Source organism: Ctenopharyngodon idella, chromosome 19, assembly GCF_019924925.1.
Source record: "Ctenopharyngodon idella isolate HZGC_01 chromosome 19, HZGC01, whole genome shotgun sequence".
In the NCBI taxonomy this organism is placed as follows: domain Eukaryota; kingdom Metazoa; phylum Chordata; class Actinopteri; order Cypriniformes; family Xenocyprididae; genus Ctenopharyngodon; species Ctenopharyngodon idella.
The window spans coordinates 6012392-6038533 of NC_067238.1; the positions used below are offsets into that span (position 1 = coordinate 6012392).

The 26142-nt window shown below is 37.7% G+C and overlaps 2 protein-coding genes across 3 annotated transcripts in view; one reads left to right on the forward strand and one right to left on the reverse strand.

Annotated features, from left to right (window-relative positions):
* Positions 1–26142, reverse strand: part of ints8 (integrator complex subunit 8) — a 71866-nt gene that overhangs the window by 13705 nt on the left and 32019 nt on the right. For both annotated transcript variants that reach the window (XM_051872828.1, XM_051872827.1), the window contains 7 exons: positions 21186–21327; positions 20960–21030; positions 20408–20580; positions 20166–20296; positions 19771–19881; positions 15749–15953; positions 381–502 (listed from right to left, as the gene is read on the reverse strand). In XM_051872828.1, the coding sequence (XP_051728788.1) occupies positions 381–502; positions 15749–15953; positions 19771–19881; positions 20166–20296; positions 20408–20580; positions 20960–21030; positions 21186–21327 (955 nt within the window). The remainder of the gene's footprint in view (positions 1–380; positions 503–15748; positions 15954–19770; positions 19882–20165; positions 20297–20407; positions 20581–20959; positions 21031–21185; positions 21328–26142) is intronic.
* The window catches only part of LOC127501090 (uncharacterized), a 279778-nt gene continuing 261703 nt past the window's right edge, over positions 8068–26142 (forward strand). Inside the window, exon 1 of the mRNA XM_051872881.1 lies at positions 8068–8467. Coding sequence (XP_051728841.1) covers positions 8068–8467 — 400 coding nt within the window. The remainder of the gene's footprint in view (positions 8468–26142) is intronic.

Here is a 26142-nt window from a genome sequence, read left to right on the forward strand (position 1 = left end):
AATATTGAAAATGAGCAATTAAGCACATTTTCCCCAATTCTCATTACTGTACTGAAAAAAGTTAAATATATTATTTAAGTTGTAAGCATTTATACAGTATGGTAGCATTTTGATGCCTTTATTTTAATAAATGACTTTTACAGTATTGCTCTCCATACCGAAATAAATGACCATATTACAGTAATAAGAATCATCACTTGAAAATAAAAAAAAAATAAAATAAAAAAGACAGACACATTACAAAATCAGATAATTTAGATGATTAAAAACTTGTAATGGTCCTAAAACAGGCTTCATTCTCTGTATGCAGTATATAATTTCTATATAAATTCATCTTAATGCAGTATGAGCAACAGGGTGTGTGGGGAGAGTGCAGATACCTTTATATATGGGTTGTTGTTGACCAGTGACTGGGGCACCTGCAGTGTCAGATACTCATTCTCCCTCCAGTTAAGCATGAACACAACACATTCCTCACCAACAATCTGACGCAGCGGGAGATCTGTGGGTGTAAAGAACACTGTAAGAACTACAGCACCCTCTCCTAAAATATGCATTCATCCACTAACACTGTAAGAACTACAGCACCCTCTCCTAAAATATGGATTCATCCACTTCATCTGATTTCATTAAAATAAATCACAAAACCCAAAGAGCTTGTTTTGTGTCAGAAGAATAAACTCAACACTTTCATTGTTTCTGCATAATTTGGGTTGATCACATCCTGAGTAAATGGACAATGGGAGACTAATGGGAGCGGGTGGGATTTCAGGACAAAATCTGCAGAGCTGAACTGGCACTCACCTGTACAAACCAAACCTACCTTAACAGCTTTTTGTCAGACTTGAAGAATTTTCTCTTTTTTATGTAAGCACTGTGTGTTTAGATCAAAATGAATCAATTTCACAAGAATGCACTGTTTATAGAAATCTCTAATTCATATCTCTGGGATGGTGCCGCTCTTCTCTCTAGTAATATGGCACATAGTCTTAGAGCTGAAACATGACAAACTGGGGCCCAGGTCAGGAAGCAGACAGACTGGCTAAACAGAATGTCTGCTAGCTGTCTCACGTCACAGAAGTCAGATAAATCCCAACACATAGACACTCTTTCACCTAGATATCATCACATAGAGACTGTGTCTGTACCCCAAATTAGTAAATACAAAAAACTCCCAAACCCATTTAAGGGTAAAAATTTAATTGATGTTCAACAAATAAAAAACATATAATACTGATAAACAAATAATAAAGCTTGGGCTGCTGATTATTAGATTCCTTTCTTCAAAAGCACTTATTGCAAATGATATAATCACAGACAATAATCTAGCTGTGTTTGACAGAAACCTGGCTAAAACCAGACGATTACATTACTTTAAATGAGTCCACGCCTCAAGGTTACTATTATCAACACGAACTTTGACTGAAAGGCAAAGGGGGATGCGTTGCTGTAATTTATAGTAATATCTTCAGCATTACTCAAAAAGTCTTTTTAAAATATTCAAAGTGATGGTGCTTTATGCAATGTTATGTAATGTACATTTGTGCTCGCTACTGTATACAGGCCACCAGGGCACCATATAGACTTTATTAAAGAATTTGCAGATTTTCTGTCAGAGTTAGTACTGGCTGCGGATAAAGTCCTAATTGTTGGAGATTTTAATTCCATGTAGATAACGAAAAAGACGCATTGAGATTGGCATTTACAGACATTCTAAACTCTATTGGAGTTAGATAACACGTGTCAGGAGTCAGGACCCACTCATTGTCGTAATCATACTTTAGATCTAGCAGTGTCATGGAATCGATATTGATGCCATTGAAATTCTACAGCAGAGTGACATCTCAGATCATTATCTAGTCTTGTGTATACTACATTTAGCCAATGCTGCAAAACCGCCTCTCTGCCACAAATATGGTAGAACTATCACTTCTACCACTAAAGACTGCTTTATAAGTAATCTTCCTGATCAGTTTCATCTCCTTAGCATACCAGATAGCTTAGAAGAACTCGATGTTACAACAGAAACTATTGACACTCTCTTTTCCCACACACTAGACTCAGTCGCACCCTTTGCGCTTAAAGGAGATTAAGGAAATTAGTCTAACGCCGTGGTACAACGAGCACACTCAGGCCCTCAAGAGAGCAGCCAGAAAAATGGAGTGCAGCTGGAAGAAAACAAAACTAGAAGTTTTTCGCATTTCGTCGAGAGAGAGCATGATTGAGTATAGAAAGGCCTTAAAAACTGCTAGATCTGCTTATTTCTCAAATCTCTAAGAAGAAAATAAGCACAACCCTAAGTATTTATTTGATACAGTGGCTACATTAACGAGAAATAAAGCTTCAACTTCTGATGTTTCCAAACAACACAGCAGTAATGACTTTATGAACTTCTTTACTTGCAATATCGATAATATTAGAGAGAAAATTGTAACCATGCAACCGTCTACTACAGTATCGCATCAGACAGTGCATTGTAGTATCCCTGAGGAAAAATTCCATTCATTCATTGCTATAGGAGAGGAAAAATTGTCTAAACTTGTTAAATCATCGAAATCAACAACATGTATATTAGACCCTATACCGAATAAGTTACTGAAAGAGATGCTTACAGAGGTCATAGATCCTCTTCTTAATATCATTAATTCATCTTTATCACTAGGATACGTAGCGAAAACTTAAGCTGGCTATTATCAAACCTCTTATTAAAAAACCACAACTTGATCCTAGAGAATTAGTCAATTACAGGCAGATCTGTAATATTGCACATTTACGTCCCTTCTTACATACTAATGATGCTGAGACACTGGTTCACGCCTTCATTACTTCCCGACTCGACTATTGTAATTCTCTTTTCTATGGTTTACCAAACACAACAAATAATAAGCTCCAATACATTCAAAACTCTGCAGCTAGGGTTCTCACTTATTCAAAGAAATCTTCTCACATTACTCCCATTCTACACAGACTCCATTGGCTACCTGTTCGTTTTCGAATTCAATACAAAATACTCCTCATCACATTCAAAGCACTTCATGGTCTTGCCCCCCAGTATATTTCTGATCTCATTCAAACCTACTCTCCTATGCGTACATTAAGATCTTCTGATACTGGTCTGTTGTTGATTCCACGTCACAAACTAGCATCATTTGGTGGTCGGGCATTTTACATCTCTGCCCCCACACTCTGGAACTCCATTCCCAAGCACATTCAAGATCTCTCATCATTACATGATTTCAAAACCCACCTTAAAACTTATCTTTTTGTTTCTTGCATCTCTGACATCTGACTGTATGATCTTATGTGTTATGCCTTTTTTGTTTTCGTATTGTTTTCCTGTCTGCTCTCATTTGTGTGTTATAATATTGTAAAGCGACCTTGAGTTCGCAGAAAGGCAACTATGTTCCTTCTTAGAAAGAAAACAGGGTTCCCACTCTTTCATGAACACCAGATTCAAGGACTTTTAAGGACTTTTTAAAGAACCGTTTATTTTATATCAAGCACCTATCAAATTCACATCCCAGCATATGGAGCGTCATGAAAGACCTCTTACAGTACATTTTAACTCAGAAGAGGTACAGAATCATTTGTACATTAATTTTGAAAATATATTAAAACCATTTGCAGCTTTCTTATCCCTAATGTTAACAATTATTCCACACTAGTTTTGGTTTTCATTTTTTATAAATCATTACTTAGTAAAAACATTATAATATAGAGAGAATATTATAAAAATAAATTTGGCAATTGAGTGAAAAAAAGATTATATAGTTCATAATTGTGGCTTATAAAGTCAGAATATATACAATTTAATACAGATATAAACAATATAATATAACCTGCAATTCTGAGGGGAAAAAAAGTCAGAATTGAGAGATATAAATGAGCAATTTTGAGAAAAAAAAATCAGAAATGCAATTTATAGTTCACAATTCTGACTTTATAAGACACAATTGTGGCTTTATCATCACACAATTCTGACTTTGTAACTCACAATTGTGAATTTAGGGTAGAGTGGGGGAAACTAACTCTACAAAATATGCATAATATTCTTATTAATAAGTATTGGTGGGAGATATGGCAAAAATATTATGATTCATGAATTGATCACAAATCTTTTTCATGTTGGTTTTACTGTTTTGCCAGTGATGATCAGTACAGTCAAACTAATTCCCTATATATTAAAAAAAGTAGCCTTACAAGGTAACAAAATATAAAAGAAAATAAGCATGACAGACTTTTGTGGATGAAGATAAAAAAATCTAAGTTTCTTGTTAAAGCTACTGTATCAAAAAAAAAAAAAAGAAAGAAAAGGAAAGAAAATTCAGTTTTTTATTTATTTCCTCACCGTAGAAGTCGTTTTAAACCTGAATAAATTTCTTCTGTTGAACATAAGGTTTTTTTTTTAGAAGAAGAAGAAGAAGAATGTGGGTAACCAAACAGTTGCTGGTCCCCAGTGAGTTCCATAGAGGAAAGAAAATACTAAGGATGTTAATGGGTACCAGCAAATGTTTGGTTACCCACATTCTTCAAAATATGTTATTTTGTGTTCAGCACAAGACAGAAATTAATACCGATTTGGAAGTGGAACAACTTGAGTGAGTAAATAAAGACAGAATTTATTTTTGGTTGAACTATCCCTTTAAGGACAAGTCGCAGCATGTGTTGTCTGTCCCTTTAAGGCTCTTGCGCGCATCTAATTTATTGACATGCATCCGATTTTCTCTCAACTGTTTACTTTCACTTTACACGTAACCGACGGTGTAAACCTTGTGTGTATCGACAGTATTAGCAAAATAAGATGCAAATGATAACTTTGTCCAGCAAATGCAGTGTTTGACAGGCTTTTAAAATGTGCGAGCTTTGGGTGTATCCGCTCAGAAAAGCATGTGTCAGACCACGCAGATAAAATGTTTAACTGGCAAGGCTATAAAACTCTTGCAAATAATGAACTTTTGTGATTGTTAATAACTGCAGTGTTCCGTGAGTATGTGATGTGAATGTATGTCGCTTTGTACTACAAAGTATTTTGAGACTGAGGTGCCAGGACTGCAACTGACAGAAAGCACTATATTATAATACACGGATATTTCTTCAAAAGCAGATCGCGGAGACCTTTTCATTGTCCACGATCAAAATCGCACACTCCTATAAGAATGTTCATTTCGGACACAGCAAGTGTCACATCTCAAATGTCTAAACCTAATAACAAGAAAGGGGAAGTACCGCAATGGATAACACTCGGACACTGATTGTAAAATAATATTCCAAAACAAAAATACTACAACTAAGGGGGGGGCGTGTTATAATTTTCACAAAATTTATTTCAAATTTAATTCAAGCACTTTCAAGGACCAATATTTGTTTAAGTACTTTCCAGGCCTTGAATTCATGTGTCTGAAATCCAAGTACTTTCAAGGCGCGTGGGAACCCTGAAGAAATGGTATCTGTGAGGATTTCCAGTCAGGATTTAGACCATACCATAGTACTGAGACAGCTCTCATTAAAGTTACAAATGATTTGCTCTTATCATCAGATCGTGGTTGTGTCTCTCTACTAGTGTTACTAGATCTCAGTGCTGCTTTTGACACTATTGACCACAACATTCTTTTGAATAGATTCGAAAATGATGTTGGCATTAGTGGAAATGCATTGGCATGGTTCAAACCATACTTATCTGACCGTTATCAGTTTGTATCAGTAAACGAAGAGATGTCATATCGATCACAAGTTCAGTGTGGAGTATCGCAAGACACAGTACTAGGACCATTGCTTTTCACTCTGTACATGGGAGATATCATTAGGAAGCATGGCGTTAGTTTTCACTGTTACGCTGATGATACTCAGCTCTACATTTCCTCGCACCCTGACAAAACTTACCAATTCACAAAATTAACGGAATGCATAGCTGATATAAAAAAAAAATTGACTAGTAATTTCCTACTACTAAATTCAGAAAAAACAGACATTCTAATTACTGGACCAAAAACCTCTGTATGTAATAACCTAGAATACTGTCTAACTCTTGATGGCTGTTCTGTCAAGTCTTTGATGTCAGTTAGGAACCTGGGTGTGCTCTTTGATACCAATCTTTAATTTGAAAGCCACATTTCTAGCATCTATAAAACTAAATCTAAACTACAACATATGCTCTCAATGGCAAATGCGGAACAGTTAGTTCATGCGTTCATGACCTCAAGGCTAGATTACTGTAATGCTCTACTGGGTGGTTGCCCTGCTCGCTTGAATTATCCCAAAATATGATCAGGTTTTAATTGTTGGGGATTTTAATATCCATGTGTGCTGTCCAGCCAAGCCTTTGGCTAAGGCTTTTCTAAATCTTGTGGAGTCTTTTAATTTAACTCAGTTTGTGGCTAGTCTCACACATATATGTGGTCACATACTAGATTTGGTTTTATCATATGGCTTGTCAATTGGTAATATTGAAGTCTGAGATGCCATTTTCTCTGATCATTTGCCTGTTTTATTTGAGATATGTATTACTTGTGATTCTAAAGTGTCTGCTCCAACCCGTCGCCGTCGTACGATTAATTCTTCAACTGCTTAATCATTTTCTGAGGCTTTTAATGCCATTGATGCCATTGATGATGAGTGCTTTTGAGTGCTTTTGTCGATTGCTCCTGTCGATTGCTCCTGTCTGCCTCGCTGCTCAGATTGGTTTGCGTCTGTAACTCCGTATAGCTTTGTTTTGAATCTCCTACTTTTATTCATTGTTGCTTATTTTTTTATTACCGTATATGTAATATTGCCTATCACACTAATCTGACGTCGCTAGCTTGTAATATTTGAATCTAAATCGCTGTTACAACGCATTTGCATTTGCAGCGCTAGCTTGTCAACTTGTTAACAGTCGCTCGCGCGCTCCTTTTTCAACGCGTTCTTCAAACAGCTGTGGTAAGTCGGATCAGTCTACAAACACGGTGAGTCATGTCATCCTCTCCCAGCATTGCTACCTGTTCCATTTGCCACATGTTTACCATAGCTCTCTCTGTCAGTGATGAGGGATTTACATGTCATAAATGTAGGGAAATAGTCAGGCTGACAGAGAGAATCTCAGAATTAGAGACACGCATCCAAACTTTAATCGAGGATAGTAAGAATGCAAGGGCTTCAGATACTGTTTTGGATGCGACTAGCTTAGTGAACTCTGTACATTGTTTGGTTCCGGCTGTAGAGCCCGTGCAGCAGGGCACTTGGGTAACGGTGAGGCGGCCTAGCCGCGAAAAACACCACTCTTCCGTTCCAATAAGAACATCAAACAGGTTCTCCCCACTCAGTGATACACCCACTGAGAATCCTGTTGAAAGTGCCCTAGTTATTGGCGATTCTATTACACGGAACGTGAAAATAGAGACACCAGCCACCATAGTCACATGTTTGCCGGGAGCCAGAGCACCTGACATCAAAGCAAATTTAAAAGTGCTGGCTAATGCTAATCGTAAATACTCTAAGATTATTATTCACGTCGGCACTAATGATGTTCGACTTCGCCAGTCGGAGATCACTAAAATTAACATTAAAGAGGTGTGTGAACTCGCAAGTACAATGTCAGGAGAAGTAATTTGCTCTGGCCCCCTTCCTGTTCGTCGGAGTGATGAGATAGTTAGCAGATTATCATCACTCAATGGCTGGCTGTCTAAGTGGTGTCCGCAAAATAATATAGGTTTCATAGATAATTGGAAAAGTTTTTGGGGCAGACCTGACCTGTTAAAAAGAGATGGTATTCATCCCTCCCGGGATGGTGCTGCTCTTCTCTCTAGTAATATGGCACATAGTCTTAGAACTGAAACATGACAAACTGGGGCCCAGGTCAGAAAGCAGCAGACAAACTGGCTAAACCGACCGTCTGCTAGCTGCCTCACGTTACAGAAGTCAGAAAATTCAGATAACTCTCAACACATAGAAACTCTTACACCTAGATATTTTCAAATAGAGACTGTGTCTGTACCCCGAATTAGTAAAAACAAAAAACTTCCAAACCCATTTAATGGTAAAAATTTAATTGATGTTCAACAAATAAAAAATAGAGATAATAATGCTAAACAAATGATAAAACTCGGGTTGTTAAATATTAGATCCCTTTCTTCAAAATCACTTATTGTTAATGATATTATCAAAGATAATAATCTAGATGTGCTGTGTTTGACAGAAACTTGGCTAAAACCGGACGATTACATTACTTTAAATGAGTCTAGTCCTCAAGGTTATGATTATCGACACAATGCCCGTCAGAAAGGCAAAGGGGGAGGTGTTGCTGTAATCTATAGTAATATTTACAGTATTAGTCAGAAGTCTTTCAAATATAATTCCTTCGAAACTATGGTACTTTACGTAACATTATGTAAGTTGACATTTGTGCTGGCTACTGTATACAGGCCACCAGGACACAATACAGACTTTATCAAAGAATTTGCTGACTTTCTATCAGAGTTAGTACTAGCTGCAGGTAAAGTCCTTGTTGTTGGTGATTTTAATATTCATGTAGATAATAAAAAAGACGCATTAGGATTGGCATTTGCAGATATTCTAAACTCTATTGGTGTTAGACAACATGTGTCAGGACCCACTCATTGTCATAATCATACTTTAGATCTAATATTGTCACATGGAATCGATATTGATGCTGTTGAAATTCTGCAGCAGAGTGACGACATCTCAGATCATTATCTAGTCTCGTGTATACTACATTTAGTCAAGGCGGCTAAACTGCCTCCATGCCATAAATATGGTAGAACCATCACTTCTACCACTAAAGATTGCTTTATAAATAATCTTCCTGATCATTTTCATCGCCTTAGCATACCAGACAGCTTAGAAGACCTCGATGTTGCAACAGAAACTATTGCCTCTGTCTTTTCCAGCACATTAGACTCAGTTGCTCCTTTGCGTTTAAAAAAGATTAAGGAAATTAATCCAATGCCATGGTACAATGACCACACTCGGGCCCTAAAGTTAGCAGCCAGAAAAATGGAGCGCAGCTGGAAGAAATCAAAACTAGAAGTATTTCGTATTTCGTGGAGAGAGAGAATGATTGAGTACAGAAAGGCCTTAAAATCTGCTAGATCTGCCTATTTTTCAAAACTCTTAGAAGAAAATAAACACAACCCTAGGTATTTATTTGATACAGTGGCTAAATTAACAAGAAATAAAGCTTCAACTTCTGATGTTTCCAAAGAGCACAGCAGTAATGACTTTATGAACTTCTTTACTTGCAAGATTGATAATATTAGAGAAAAAATAATAACCATGCAACCGTCTACTACAGTATCGTGTCAGATAGTGCATTGTAGTGTCCCTGAGGAAAAATTCAATTCATTTACTGCTTTAGGAGAGGAAGAATTGTCTAAACTTGTTAAATCATCAAAATCAACAACATGTATGTTAGACCCTATACCGACTAAGCTATTGAAAGAAATGCTTCCAGAGGTCATAGACCCTCTTCTCAATATCGTCAATTCATCTTTATCATTAGGATACGTACCAAAAACTTTTAAGCTGGCTATTATTAAACCTCTTATTAAAAAACCACAACTTGATCCTAGAGAATTAGTCAATTACAGGCCGATCTCAAATCTCACTTTTCTGTCAAAAATACTAGAAAAGGCAGTATCATCACAGCTATGTTCCTTTTTAGAAAGAAATGGTATCTGTGAGGATTTCCAGTCAGGATTTAGACCGTACCATAGTACTGAGACTGCTCTCATTAGAGTTACTAATGATTTGCTCTTATCATCAGATCGTGGTTGTATCTCTCTATTAGTGTTACTGGATCTTAGTGCAGCATTTGACACTATTGATCACAATATTCTTTTAAATAGACTCGAAAATTATGTTGGCATTAGTGGAATTGCATTGTCATGGTTCAAATCATACTTATCTGACCGTTATCAGTTTGTAGTAGTAAACGAAGACATGTCATATCGATCACAAGTTCAATATGGAGTACCACAAGGCTCAGTACTAGGACCGTTACTGTTCACTCTGTACATGCTACCCTTGGGAGATATCATTAGGAAGCATGGCGTTAGTTTTCACTGTTACGCTGATGATACTCAGCTCTATATTTCTTCGCGCCCTGACGAAACTTACCAATTCGCAAAATTAACGGAGTGCATAGCTGATATAAAAAATTGGATGACCAGTAATTTCCTACTACTAAATTCAGAAAAAACAGAGATTCTAATTTTTGGACCAAAAACTTCTTCACGTAATAACCTAGAATATTGTCTAACACTTGATGGCTGCTCTGTTAAGTCTTCGTCGTCAGTTAGGAACCTAGGTGTGCTCTTTGATACCAATCTTTCATTTGAAGGCCATGTTACTAGCATCTGTAAAACCGCATTCTTCCATCTTAAAAATATATCTAAACTACGACATATGCTCTCAATGAAAAATGCAGAACAGTTAGTTCATGCGTTCATGACCTCAAGGCTAGATTACTGTAACGCTCTACTGGGTGGTTGTTCTGCTCGCCTGATAAATAAACTACAGCTCGTACAAAATGCAGCAGCTAGAGTTCTTACTAGAACCAGGAAGTATGACCATATTAGCCCAGTTCTGTCAACACTGCATTGGCTTCCTGTTAAACATCGTATAGATTTTAAAATCTTGCTAATTACTTACAAAGCACTAAATGGTTTAGCTCCCCAGTACCTGAGCGAGCTCCTAATTCATTATAGTCCTTCACGTCTATTGCGATCTCAGAATTCAGGCCAGCTGATAATACCTAGAATATCAAAATCAACTGCAGGTGGTAGATCCTTCTCCTATTTGGCACCTAAACTCTGGAACAATCTTCCTAGCATTGTTCGGGAAGCAGACACACTCTGTCAGTTTAAATCTAGACTAAAAACGCATCTCTTTAACCTGGCATACACATAACACATTACCAATTTATATTTCCAAATCCGTTAAAGGATTATTAGGCTGCATAAATTAGGTCAGCCGGAACCGGGAACACTTCCTATAACACCTGATGTACTCGTTACATCAGAAGAAGAATGGCATCTACGCTAATATTAGTCTTTCTGTTTATCCCGAGGTTCACCGTAGTCAACCGGATCCGGGCCGTATCCAGGTGAGACCAAGGACCTGCACCTTGACACGACCACAACGCAGCCCTGAAGTATCAGCAGAGATTGAGTCAACTAGATCATCCCCTGTGAAGGCCTCATCGACACGACAGCCACGACACAGTTCCTCAACAACCGTCCATACCGGCGTGATGAATACGATCCTCAATTGGATGGAACTGAAATAAATACTTTTAATGTTGCGATCCTATTGGACTTATGATAGCAACCTGAATTGTAACAAAGCACTGTTGGCCAGAGGAGAACTGGCACCCCGACTAAGCCTGGTTTCTCCCAAGGTTTTTTTCTCCATTTTAACACCAATTTGCCACTTGTCTGCCACCTGATGTCACCTGATGGAGTTTGGGTTCCTTGCCGCTGTCGCCTCTGGCTTGCTTAGTTGGGGACACTTGACTTGACATTTTGATATTCAACAGTGCTTTTGATCTGCCTGCATTGACACTATTCTTTAAGAGCTGCTGTGCAGTCAAACAATGTACCAGTTATCAATGTAAAGCTGCTTTGACACAATCTACATTGTAAAAAGCGCTATATAAATAAAGGTGACTTGACTTGACTTGACTATTCAATGTCCTCATATGGCCTTAACACTGATGATTTAACCTCATTGTTCTTTTCAACCTGTCAAAGTATTCTAGATACAGTGGCCCCTTTTAAGACGACTCGAGAAAAACTTAGAGTTCAACCGTGGCTAAATACTACTACTTGAGCTGTAAGGCTTGAGTGCAGAAGGACGGAACGCCGCTGGAAGAAGGATAAATTGCAGATTTCTTTTGATATTTTGAGGGAGAATTTGTCTAAATATCAAAAAACTGTTAGATCTGAGAAATCGAAGTATCTCTCTAATGTCATCTGTAATAACTCTCACAAGCCAGCTGTGCTGTTCAGTATGATTAACGCTATTCTGAACACGCCCCAAGCTACTTGCTTAGAGCCTTCTGCTGAAATGTGTAAGGAATTTTTAGACTTTATTGATAAGATTGAGGCTGCTAGAGCTAATATTTCTCCCCCATCGACTTTTTTATCCATTTCCACTGAGTGCTCTGCTGTTTTTGATCAGTTTGAGGCGGTGTCTCTTGACTCATTGAAAGATACCACTGTTAAAATGAAATCATCCTCATGTGGTATGGATATTGTTCCTCCTTGTCTTCTAAAAGATTCATTTGAAACCATTGGTCCTAAAATTCTTGCAATTATTAATAGTAGCCTGGCCTCGGGAGTTATGCCCAAGTCGTTTAGTGGAACAGCAGTGGAACCAGTAATCAAGAAATCGAATTTGGATCCATCAGTTTTAGCTAACTTTAGACCTATCTCGAAACTTCCGTTTCTATCCAAACTACTGGAGAAGGTTGTATTTGGACAATTGAATTCATTTCTAGATTTATATGGTATTCATGAAGTGTTTCAGTCTGGTTTTAAATCACTACATAGTACAGAAACTGCATTGTTGAAGGTTTTTAATGACTTGCTACTGGTCACTGACTCAGGGGACTGTGCGATCTTAATTCTACTAGACCTTTCGGCTGCATTTGATACAGTTGACCATAAGATCTTGATTACACGGCTAGAACAATGTGTTGGTGTTAAGGGTACGGCGTTAGGATGGTTTAGATCCTATTTGGCCGAAAGAACATTCTCAGTTCATTTTGGAGACTATGTCTCTTCTACTGCTTCTTTCATGTGTGGGGTCCCCCAGGGCTCCATTTTGGGGCCTATTCTGTTTTCCTTGTATATACTCCCCTTGGGACATATTTTTAGAAAATTTGGTATTTCTTTTCATTGTTATGCAGATGATATGCAAATTTATCTGCCTTTGAAACGAAAGGATACTCGCTCTTTAGCGCCTCTATTGCAGTGTCTTGAGGAAATTAAGGCCTGGATGGCACTAAATTTCCTTAATTTTACTGAAAAGAAAACAGAAGTTATGTTGTTTATGCCGAGGGGTGCCTGTGAGTCAGTAGATTTAAACTTTGGTGAACTGAAACCATTTGTGAAGCCCTATGTAAAAAACTTGGGTGTTATCATGGACTGTGATTTTAAATTGGACAAACAGATTTACTCGGTAGTTAAATCCAGTTTTTTTCCAATTGAGACAACTCACCAAGGTAAAATCTTTCTTGTCTTTTAAAGACTTTCAAAGAACTGTACACATTTTTATTTCAAGTCGCCTGGATTACTGTAATGGCCTCTATTTAGGTATTAGTCAGGCCTCTCTCTCCAGACTGCAGATGGTCCAGAATGCAGCAGCTCGCCTGTTGACGGGTACACGAATGCGGGAACACATCACCCCCGTTCTCGCGTCTCTTCACTGGCTACCTGTCCATTATAAGATTAATTTTAAAATTTTGGTACTTGTTTTTAAATCTCTTAATGGTTTAGCATCAAGGTACCTTTCTGACTCAATCAATCTGTATGCTCCATCTAGAGCACTTAGGTCTGCTGACCATTTGCTTTCAGCTGTTCCATGGGTAAAGCTAAAGAGCAGGGGTGACCGACCTTTTTCAGCGGCGGCCCCGAAGCTTTGGAATAGTTTGACCCTCTATATTAGACAGGCTCAAACACTTGCTGTTTTTAAATCTAGCCTAAACTCATTTTTATAGTCTGGCATTTGACGCTATGTGAGAGCTGCTTTCTATTATTGTTTTTATTGTGTCTTAGTGTCTTCTTTTGTGGTGTTGACTGTTTTGTATCTTTGATATTTTTATTATTTTATGTGTGTACAGCACTTTCATAAACACTTGCTGTGTTAAAAAAGTGCTTTATAAATAAACTTTGACTTTGGCTTGATAAACTACAGCTCGTACAAAATGCAGCAGCTAGAGTTCTTACTAGAACCAGGAAGTATGACCATATTACCCCGGTTCTGTCAATACTGCATTGGCTCCCTGTTAAACATCGTATAGATTTTAAAATAATTACTTACATATTACTTACAAAGCACTAAATGGTTTAGCTCCCCAGTACCTGAGCGAGCTCTTAACGCATTATAGTCCTTCACGTCTATTGCAATCTCAGAATTCAGGCCAGTTGATAATACCTAGAATATCAAAATCAACCGCAGGCAGTAGATCCTTTTCCTTTTTAGCACCTAAACTTTGAAACAGTCTTCTTAGCATTGTTCAGAAAGCAGACACACTGTCAATCTAAGACTAAGACTGGAATCTAGACTAAAAACACATCTTTTTAACATGGCATACACATAACACATTATCTACTTCTATAATTCAAATTATGTAAATTGTTAGGCTGCATAAATTAGGTCAGCTGGAACTGGGAACACTTCCCAAAATACCTGATGTACTCGCTACATCATAAGAAGAATGGCGTCTATGCTAATATTAGTCTCTCTCTGTTTATTCCAAGGTTTGCCGTAGTCTGCCAGATCCAGGCCTTATCCAGATGAGATGAAGGACCTGTGCCTAGACACGATGACAACGCAGCCCTGAAGTGTCAACTAAACTATCCCCTGTGAAGGCCTCCTTCCCTTTCCTTTCCCTATGTATAGATAAAACGCTATCAAAATGATTCCAGTTCGCATAGATCCGCAGAAATTACAAATTTTTCTGTATTATGCGGGCCAGACAAGTAATTTGGCAATGTCACTTTGTAAAAAAGACTAAGCGTCTGCGCACATACACATTCAAATGCACCAACCTATAGACTAAACATGTAAAAGAACGGCAAGAATGCATTAAAAGTCTTCTGTTTTCAGTTAGAAAGGTGTCATTTAAGCGGCCCTCTAAGTTAATATACAATTTTTACAATGATTCAATCAAAAACCTACTTTAGCTTGATAATAACTTTTTCTTAGAGTTGCTGTAAAGCCAAAACAATCTCTGTCCATTAATTTTCCTATTATCACTATGAAGTTGCTTTGAAACAATCTGTATTGTGAAAAGCGCTACATAAATGAAGATGACAAATATCTCTTCAGGGAAAACCAATCAAAGAAAACACATGCCTAGCCCTAGAGCACCTCCTAGTGGTCATTATATAAAACACAAAGGAACATACATGAGACCCAACCCTAACTTAACAGCTTTAACTAAAAATATACACAGGCTTAAGAGAAATTATTCTAAGAATAACGTAATGATGGGAGCAATTTTCCATAAAATTAGTTTTAATTAGTCAAATTCATGCAAATTCCACGGAGTTCACGTCAACGAAAGCAACAGAACGTTTTTCATTTTATTTATCATTAGCTAATTTCAAAATCAAAGACCGCAATGGGAGAGAGAGCGGCATCAGCACAGGTAATATAATTTAGTCTCGCTATTTTTAATGAAGACAACTGTGTGCTGAGCTTTCAGAATGCAACGCTGAACATTTAAGTTTCATTTGCGGCAGTTTGCTGAAGAGACCGGAGCTACCCAAAACACATGAAGCCACCAGCATGAACGGAGTTTACACAAGCATCACCGTCATTGTGATGTGTGTGGAATGTTTAATGGGATTTATATACTTGATATCTCTGAAATGTATACCATTAACTTTTCTTAAGTTTTTTTTCCCTCAAAGTTAAGCGCAACTAATAGCAGAACAAGCTGTAAGCGGTCAGTCAGTAACTTTTGTGTGCTCATGATGTGCAGCACTCGTGCTTTCAGAGCTGCACGCTTTCATTGACGTAATACCATGGATCCTCATCTCCAGATATCCGCGAACCCTGCTGACCAGGTCGGATGGAGGCCTCTCCATGTTGCCTTCAGCAGCACCTGCCTCATGTCCTCTAACCTCCATCAGCAGCAGCTCATTGAGCATGACCTGACGCAGCTTAGGAGAAAACTCTGTCACCAGCTCCAGGCACGCTGTGAACAGCTGACGAGCATGCACAAAATCCTGCAACACAGAGAGACAAAAAAGGCTGGCTCAAACTACAAACTAAAAGTAACCTGACATTTGAAACCCCAAAATATAAGCCTTGATGCAATCTTTAATTTAAATGCATTTAATATCTGTACTGTCTAGGGATGGGTACCGAAACCCGGTATTAAAATGGCCCCGGGGATAAATTATGAAAGACCGGTGTATCGATAAGCTCTTACGTTAACGGTTCTGCTATTGGTACTAGAGAAATTATGAAGAAAATACACATACATTTATTATTGCTATATAGACATTATCTTGCAAATTCTATCTCGCCAGAGTCGCCAGCTGTGTCTGTATGCAATAATATTAGGACATTTGTCTATGATGCATTTTTGCTTTCGCAATCCAGAAGAGAGATCGCACTCACGCAGAGGAGCTACAGCGCGCACAGCCGCTCACATGAATGCCCTGTTTAATGGTGACGATGGAGGAGAGAACTAAACAACCAAACGTCTGCTTACACTTTAGGCCTGATGACTAATTTTATTTTTGATTTCGATTTTGGCTTCCAAGGATCAGAAAGAAGATATCTGAGGTAAAACTTAAAAACTAGCAGCGTTTCGTCTAGCACACCTTCATTCTATTCACAGCTGTGCGCGTTCGTTCCTCCCTAAACCCGAACTTAACGTCAGAATCAGCACAATCGGTGATTGTTGTAAAATGCAGTCTTTACTGTTGCTAAATTGCAGTAAATGTTTGATAATTATTTTCAACGTTTTAAAAGTTTAAAGCACAATAATGCCCGCAAGAGACGCTGTTTCTCAGGCTGAATTGTGTGTGCGTGCTCCAAAACGGATCGCAAATAGACAAACAAATTACACGTTGGGCTTCAGGTACACATCCAAACGATCAAATATACACAAAAATATGTTCAAATATACACAAAAATATGTTAAAATGACCGGATTGGAGCGTGTTTAGCTACTTAAACGCAGTTTATATCGTAAGTGTACATGAACAGTTTGGAGAAAATCCGATGTGTGTTAATATCTATTGTCTTAAAGTGACAGCAGTCACCTTCTGACAATTATGCCATCAGTGTTAATCAAACAACAAAATGCAGAGAGAAAATCACTCACAGCTCTTCATCTGAATATAGTTAGCTTTAATAAGCATTAATCTATTAATTTATACTGTGAAAACCATGGCAGTGTTATTTTACATTTGGTTACTTTACTTAGATTTCTTTTATAGGCTAGGCCTATATTATTTACCTGAACACATGAACAAATGAAAGCACTTTATTTCATTTATCTTTGTTTTATTGTATTTGTCAGTTTGTTTTACTTTATTTCTTTGTTCATGTTCTTACCATATCTTATAAAACACCAAAAATGCCGGACACTATATAATATAAAGCAAAGTTAATTCAGCTCTTTTTGTTTTTATATATATATATATATATATATATGTATATGTATATATATATATATATATGAAGTACTGATAAGAATAAGAGTAGTAATACCGTTAAAACCTTAACGATACCCATCCCTAGTACTGTCTCTTTATGTGCTGCATTGTAAAAACAAAAATAAAAGTCACTAAGAAATATTTCCTGTTAGGGTAAAATCCCAGATAAAAAAAAAAAAAAAATCATCTCAATTAAACTGCCTCAGTTTTCAAAATGATAACAAAAACGTGGCACTTAGAATCACATGACTGGATAACTGAAGTAATGCAAAGGTTTAGAGAAAGCTATTTACTGATCTATATGCCTATGTTCAAGTTACCAATAAAATAATGCATATCAACATGAACATCATTTTTGAGTCTTATCTCTTGTGCATTCTTAAGGACATTGTCTTTCAGTTTTGTTTTTTGATAATTTTACTTGTGTTAAGGTAGGCATAACATCAAAATTGCCCCTATTTTTTTTGTTAGTGCACATTACTAGTCTTGTGGTAAAAAATTCATCTGCGCAAGTTGATTAACACACAAAAGCAATTTTGTCTTTGTAATCTTTGATCACAATCTGAAAATGTATTCCCCTCTAGAATAGTCTTCCTTCTATTCTGCTGTGAGTTTTGACAAGCTGAATGGAACACATATTTTTCTAGATCCAATCAATTCCCTGCGGGCAAAAACAAGCCATGCTCTCTATTTTTTTTCATTCAATATTCCGTTTCACTCGGAAATACATCACAATACTGAAGTAAAGTCGCAACTTAAAGTTCATGGTGACTGCATACACTTTGACATACATTTTGACAGAAGTGTGTATTTTTACTGGAATTTTAATATTTCACCCTCATTTCTTTTCATAAATCTATTTTGCACTAGGTACACAAAATTGTTAAGCTTAGGACCTTAGGGATAAAAATGTCCCCATTGAAACCCATTTTTAATCCCAGGGCCACTTAACTATAAAATGACGCAGTCTTTGTTAATAGGCTTTCATTCTGTTGGCAAGTTTTCAAAATGAAAAGATGGTTCCATTTTCTCAGGTCTGGCCTATAAAGCAAATTCTCACTTTTTTTTTTTTCCAGTTTTCTGCTTCTGCATATTATAGAGCCAATTGGACAAAGTATGCAGCTATAATTGTGTATGTGTGTTGGTATGAATGCGAGAGTGTGGTTTGTATGTGTGTGTGTCTGTGTTTGATTGTGTAATGTTTGAGAGAAAGAAATTATACTGTACTGCAAATCACAAATCCCACCACTATGTATACCAGTGGAGCTTTGCTGGCATCTAATGTAAAAAGTTTGGTACTGCACCCAAATAAAATTTTATTGGCAGCTAATTTTTTGAGATATCAACCTAAAATTTGGAACAACTTTAGATTTATTGCTTTGATTTGCTAGTAGCTTTAGAGTTCAACGTTTTATAAAATATATATTTTATTTAAAAAAAAAAAATCATTCATTAAATAAAAACCTCTATAACTTTTTTTTTCACTTTTTAAACTTTTTTTTTTTTTTTTACACTTCAACAATAATCTGCCAAGGATCTTCTTTAAAATGAGACCAAACTTAAGTCTGTACTACCAAGCTTCAAATTTTTATGAAAGTATTTTGACACAGACATTTTGTCCTCTAAGCCTGGGACACACCAAGGCCGTCAGGCAACGTCATACCGTTTTTAACCATCAGCCGACTAAGTTTTCCCAGTGTGTTCCGCACTGTTGGCTCTAGTCGGACGCCGTCTTTTTTTTCGGCCTATTCAACATCAGCGTCGGGCAAGAGAGAGAACTCAGATGTTCAGTTTAGTGAACGAGTTGAAGCGTGAAAATAATAGCAAAACAGTGAGCAAACAAGTCAAGGTGGTACAGACAGAAGGCTGTTCTAATTTTACGTCATTTACCTGAGTGTTCTGGGGCGAATGTTTAATATTAACGTGAGCCGAGTGGAATACAGAAAGTGATCAGCAACGATTTTCGAAATGGTAAGCACATGCTGCTTTGTTTACGGTTTGTGTATCAGCAGCCTGCAGTGCCGGGCTCCCTTTCTGAATTACGAATATAGACGAATATATATGAAAAAATAGACAGCGGTCTCCTTACACGCAGATGCAGAACGCGCATGCTGGCTGACAGTCAGCTGTTGCCCTCTCGGTGTGTTCACATGCAGGTTTTTTACCCTGTTTTTTTTGCAGGTGACAACACAGTCGGCTTTTATCAGTGCTAGTTCTTTGGCATCGGTTTGGTGTGTCCCTACCCTAAGGACATCAGAGTAACTTTTTAAAATTGATGCACAAGGGTTAAGAAGCTGGCTTTCTGGTGTGCATGTAAACATACAGAACATACAGCACAAGACTCACATAAAGTGAGTCTTGTGCAGATACACACCTTTATATTGATGCAGTGTAGACCTTTGGCCATAAGGATGTACACCAGGTCTCGTGTCAGGTTGTCTTTTATTGCTAGTATGACGTTAATATAGTCAACAGGAACTTCCCACTACAGGAAAAAACAAAACATAATTGTAAACTAAAGTACTTGTAAAAAAAAAAAAAAAAAAAAAAAAAAAAAAAAAAAAATACTTGTAACTAAAATGAAAACTAAAGTAACTAAAATAATTGTAAACTCGAGAAAAAAAAAAGTTAAATCACAATGTCAACAATTATAATTTATCATCTTTAAAAATGTAAATTGATTTATGACAAGCATTTTTGGTTAAAATTGATATTGCAAATCAGTTCACAAGTTAGTTGATTTGCTGCAAAACAAAAATCTTTCCCGACCTTACTGTTAACCCTCCAGAAGGGTCGTTCGGCCATCCCATGCAGTTCAATGAGGATTTGTCGGATATGTCGAGCATCCAATGACAGAATGAGCTGCTGTTCAAGCTGGCTGATATTCACACTGGCAGACACTGTTGAGAACAAGACACAAATAGCACATCAAACCCAAAAACACACTCCTCCCATCATAAAATTAAAAAATTCATATTGTCACGATTAAATGTCTGCGCATCAGAATGTACCAGGTATATCGTAGAATGAGGGCAGTTGTTTGGCACTAAGGTTGACTGTGGCTGAGCTCTTCCTCATCTGCTCCATCAGGATCTTCTTCTCCTCATCTTGAAGAAGTTCATTGAAGAGTTTATGAGATGACACCATGAAGGCCAGAGAGACATCCAACCGGTCACAAACAGTCCTACAATGGAAACGAGAAAAAAAAAATCTAAAATCTCTGAACAAAACTGGTAAGCTCAGACTCAAATTAACAGAGTGAGGTCATGGAATATATTTTTGTCCAATTGTTAGACAATGCGACAATTTAAAATGAAATATAGTAGTGAAGAATAAAAGATGTTTAAAAATGGCGAAAAACAAAAGACATAGTAAACAGAACCTAATATTTATACTTCAATATTGAGGGAAAAAAAGTCTATTGAGGTAGAATCCACTTTAAACAAATCCACCCTTAAAAATAATGTGAAAGCAAAAAAATGTAAAAAATGCATTTTTGAAAATGAATTGTCAAAAGTCTGACTAGATGAAAATAGTTCTTGAAACTGTGTAAATGTGCTCACTTGATGAAAAGAGCCATTTTCCTCTTGCTCGTCTCTGACAGGTGCTCCTTATCCAATGACCTTGTACACACCTGGAGACATGAGAAAGAGTACTGAGCGTAAAAGAGCATTTCACTTCGACAAAAGACCATGTGAACTAGATCACTTTACAGTGAGAACGTATTGAATTAAGAGAATGGAATGTGCAATGTGAATGATTCAGTGATGCAGCAGGGTTTATATATACCTCCAACAAAAAGCTGATGGTGTTTTTGCTGGGATTGAGAAGCAGCTGATGGAAGGACACACAAGGGACACCACCCTCCAGTGCATCTCTTACTGCATTACACACACACAGTTTATGACATACTTCCTCCAGAGCCTTATCCCTGTCACATAAACACAAAAACACATTAAAGTAATATTCTAGGTTTAAATACAACAAGCTATATCCTTGTGGTATGTCATTTACCATATGTTGACTTAACTCAACAAACAAATTATGTTTATAGTAAACCACTTATAATGAAAATCTATGGGTCAAGACATTCAGGTAAGTTTATAAACAAAAACACACAAAACACACACAAAAGGTATTTGATATTTTAGGTGGGGCTACTATCTTAAGGGCCATTTACACTGCGCTTAACCCTGGCATTTGAGGGGGGACATGTCAAATGGTGACAAAAACATGTGAATTGGAGTGGGGGGGTTTTTTGTTTTGTTTTTTACCTTTGTTATCCGAAAAATATAATCAGGAAAAACTTGACAGTGCACTCTGCAATATATAATACGAGGATGCACAATGCTAGAGCTTTTATGTGAACAGGTAGCATGTTGCAGTCTAGTCAATGACACTAATAAAGCAAATTCGCAAATAAGAATGTTAAACCATACATATATATATATACATATATATTATATATATATACATTATATATTATATATATATATATATATATATATATATACACAACTGAGGGACTGAGGAGACAAGTTGCTCAAGTTTAGGAATAGGAATGTTGTCCCATTCTTGTCTAATACAAGCTTCTAGTTGCTCAACTGTCTTAGGTCTTCTTTGTCGCATCTTCCTCTTTATGGAGCGCCAAATGTTTTCTATGGGTGAAAGATCTGGACTGCAGGCTGGCTATTTCAGTACCCGGATCCTTCTTCTACGCAGCCATGATGTTGTAATTGATGCAGTATGTGGTCTGGCATTGTCATGTTGGAAAATGCAAGGTCTTCCCTGAAAGAGACGACATCTGGATGGGAGCATATGTTGTTCTAGAACTTGGATATACCTTTCAGCATTGATGGTGCCTTTCCAGATGTGTAAGCTGCCCATGCCACACGCACTCATGCAACCCCATACCATCAGAGATGCAGGCTTCTGAACTCAGCGCTGATAACAACTTGGGTTGTCCTTGTCCTCTTTAGTCCGAATGACATGGCGTCCCAGTTTTCCAAAAAGAACTTCAAATTTTGATTCGTCTGACCACAGTCCATTTTAAATGAGCCTTGGCCCAGAGAAAACGCCTGCATTTCTGGATCATGTTTAGATATGGCTTCTTTTTTGACCCATAGAGTTTTAGCCGGCAACGGCGAATGGCACGGTGGATTGTGTTCACCGACAATGTTTTCTGGAAGTATTCCTGAGCCCATGTTGTGATTTCCATTACAGTAACATTCCTGTATGTGATGCAGTGCTGTCTAAGGGCCCGAAGATCACGGGCATCCAGTATGGTTTTCCGGCCTTGACCCTTACGCACAGAGATTGTTCCAGATTCTCTAAATCTTTGGATGATATTATGCACTGTAGATGATGATAACTTCAAACTCTTTGCAATTTTTCTCTGAGAAACTCCTTTCTGATATTGCGCCACTATTTTTCGCCGCAGCATTGGGGGAATTGGTGATCCTCTGCCCATCTTGACTTCTGAGAGACACTGCCACTCTGAGAGGCTCTTTTTATACCCAATCATGTTGCCAATTGACCTAATAAGTTGCAAATTGGTCCTCCAGCTGTTCCTTGTATGTACATTTAACTTTTCCGGCCTCTTATTGCTACCTGTCCCAACTTTTTTGGAATGCGTAGCTCTCACGAAATCCAAAATGAGCCAATATTTGGCATGACATTTCAAAATGTCTCACTTTCAACATTTGATATGTTATCTATATTCTATTGTGAATAAAATATAAGTTGAGATTTGTAAATTATTGCATTCCTTTTTTATTCACAATTTGTACAGTGTCCCAACTTTTTTGGAATCAGGTTTGTATATATGTGATGGCCAAACCTACGTTGTGCTATTGTTCTCATATTTTGTTTCTATTGAGTTTAAGTTACCGTGATGTGGAGTTTGGATGAATGCTGTTGGCGGCGATGTGTGCGTCCATCCGTTGCAGTGGTCTTGACTGGCAAAAGGCTGAGGCGCTCACGGCAGTACAGATTTACGGCTTGAGGGTGCCGTTCGCCGATACCAATTAGAAGCTACGTCATGGGGGGGGTGAAGGGAATGAAATTTGGTTTTGATTTTTCTTTTTACTTTTATTATTAATATTCGTTGTTTGTATGTATTATGTCGGTTTCATTTGTTATTATATTTACTTTGATTAGTGAATTGCAAATTTATTTGTTGATTTACAAAATGTTGATTGTATGTTTTCCCCTGTCTTGTTTAAGTGAGCTCACCGTTTGTCTTAAATACCTGGGTTTTGTCTTAGTTAGAGGGTCAGTTTTGTTCAGTTCTCTTTAGTTACTCTTTATTTTGAGTTAAGAGTTGAGTTTTGTTCTGTTGACCTCAGTTATCTTAATCTAGCTAGGTTATTTGTTAGGTTAAGTTGATTTATTTTTGTATTCTTTTTCTTAATTTTTTTGGATGAAATAAAACTTTTTTTTTGTTGGAAATCCTGTGTCCTTCTGCCTTGCCATCTGGCTTTCTCACAATTATATATATATATATATATATATATATATATATATACACACACAGATCAGGAATAACATTATGACCACCTTCCTAATATTGTGTTGTTCCCCCTTTTGCAGCCCAAACAGACCTGACCCATCGAGCCATGAACTCCACTAGACCCCTGAAGGTTTGCTGTGGTATCTCGCACCAAGATGTTAGCAACAGATCCTTTAAGTCCTGTAAGTTGCGAGGTGGGGCCTCCATGGATCGGACTTGTTTGATCAGCACATCCCACAGATGCTTGATTGGATTGAGATCTGGGGAATTTGGAGGCCAAGTCAACACCTTAATCTCGTTGTTGTGGTCCTCAAACCATTCCTGAACCATTTTTGCTTTGTGGCACGGTGCATTATTCTGCTGAAAAAGGCCACAGCCACCAAGGAAAATTCAGTTTCCATGAAAGGGTGTACATGGTCTGCAACTATGCTTAGGCAGATGGTACGTGTCAAAGTATCATCCACATGGATGGCAGGACCCAAGGTTTCCCAGCAAAACATTGCCCAATGCATCACACTGCCTCCGCCGGCTTGCCTTCTTCCCATAGTGCATCCTGGTGCCATGTGTTCCCAGGTAAGTGACGCACACACACCCGGCCATCCACGTGATGTAAAAGAAAACGTGATTCATCAGACCAGGCCACCTTCTTCCATTGCTCCATAGTCCAGTTCTGATGCTCACGTGCCCACTGTTGGCGCTTTCGGTGGTGGACAGGGGTCAGGCATGGGCACCCTGACTGTCTGCGGCTATGCAGCCCCATACACAACAAACTGCGATGCACTGTGTATTTTGACACCTTTCTATCAGAACCAGCATTAACTTCTTGAGCAATTTGAGCTACAGTAGCTCGTCTGTCAATGAGCCTTGGCCGCCCATGACCCTGTCGCCAGTTCACAACTGTTCCTTCCTTGGACCACTTTTGATAAATACTGACCCCTGCAGACCGGGAACACCCTACAAGAGCTGCAGTTTTGGAGATGCTCTGACCCATTCGCCAAGCCATCACAATTTGGCAAACTCACTCAAATCCTTACGCTTGCCCATTTTTCCTGCTTCAAACACATCAACTTTGAGGACAAAATGTTCAGTTGCTGCCTAATATATCCTGCCCACTAGGTGCCGTAATGAAGAGATAATCAGTGTTATTCACTTCACCTTTCAGTGGTCATAATGTTATGCCTGATCAGTGTGTGTGTGTGTGTGTGTATATATATATATATATATATATATATATATATATATAGCTGTGGTGTCAAGACATCTATAAATATGATTAAAAGATTAATATGAGGTAGAAGTACAGAATGTCACATTTTATCAACACAAAATGTTTTACCAACTAAGAAGTACAGCACTTTAAGAGTTGCATCCCTCTGCCTAATGTGAGCAGAAGTATTGGGACGGTTTAACTTAAAGCAAATGTAAAAGTTTAAAAGCTAATATTTAATTGTAAATCCCTTGCAAGCAATCACAGGAGCGAGTCTGTGACCCATAGACATCACCAGACTGTTGCTTTCACACTTTGAAATGCTTTTCCAGGCCTTTAATACAGCCATTTACAACAGTTGATTGTTTTGGGGAGTTTCTGCCTTTAGTTTTCTCTTCAGCTGGTGAAATGCTTGTTCAATAGGATATAAAATCTGGAGACAGATTTTTATGGACCTTGCTTTGTGCACTGGTGCGCAGTCATGTTGGAACAGGATGGGGCCATCCCCAAACTGTTCCCACAAAGTTGGGAGCATGAAATTGTCCAAAATGTCTTGGTATGCTGAAGCATTAAGAGTTCCTTTCACTGGAACTAAGGGGCCAAGCCTAACCCCTGAAAAACAACCCCACACCTAGGCATGTGACGGTATCAAATTTTCATGTTGCGATTAATTGCTGAAGGTTTTATCACGGTATACGGTATTATCACGATACTGAAATAAGTTGCAATGTTGTCATACTACAACCCCAAATCAGAAAAAGTTGGGACAGTATGGAAAACACAAATAAAAAAGAAAGTAGTGATTTCTAAATTTACTTTGACTTGTATTTCATTGCAGACAATGTGAACAATATATTTCATGTTTTGTCTGGTCAGCTTAATTTCATTTATAAATATACATCCTTTCCTGTCATTCAGACCTGCAACACATTCCAAAAAAGGTTGGGACAGGAGCAATTTAGGGTAGTAATCAGGTAAATTGGTTAAATGATGATGTGATTTGAAACAGGTGATGTCAACAGGTGATT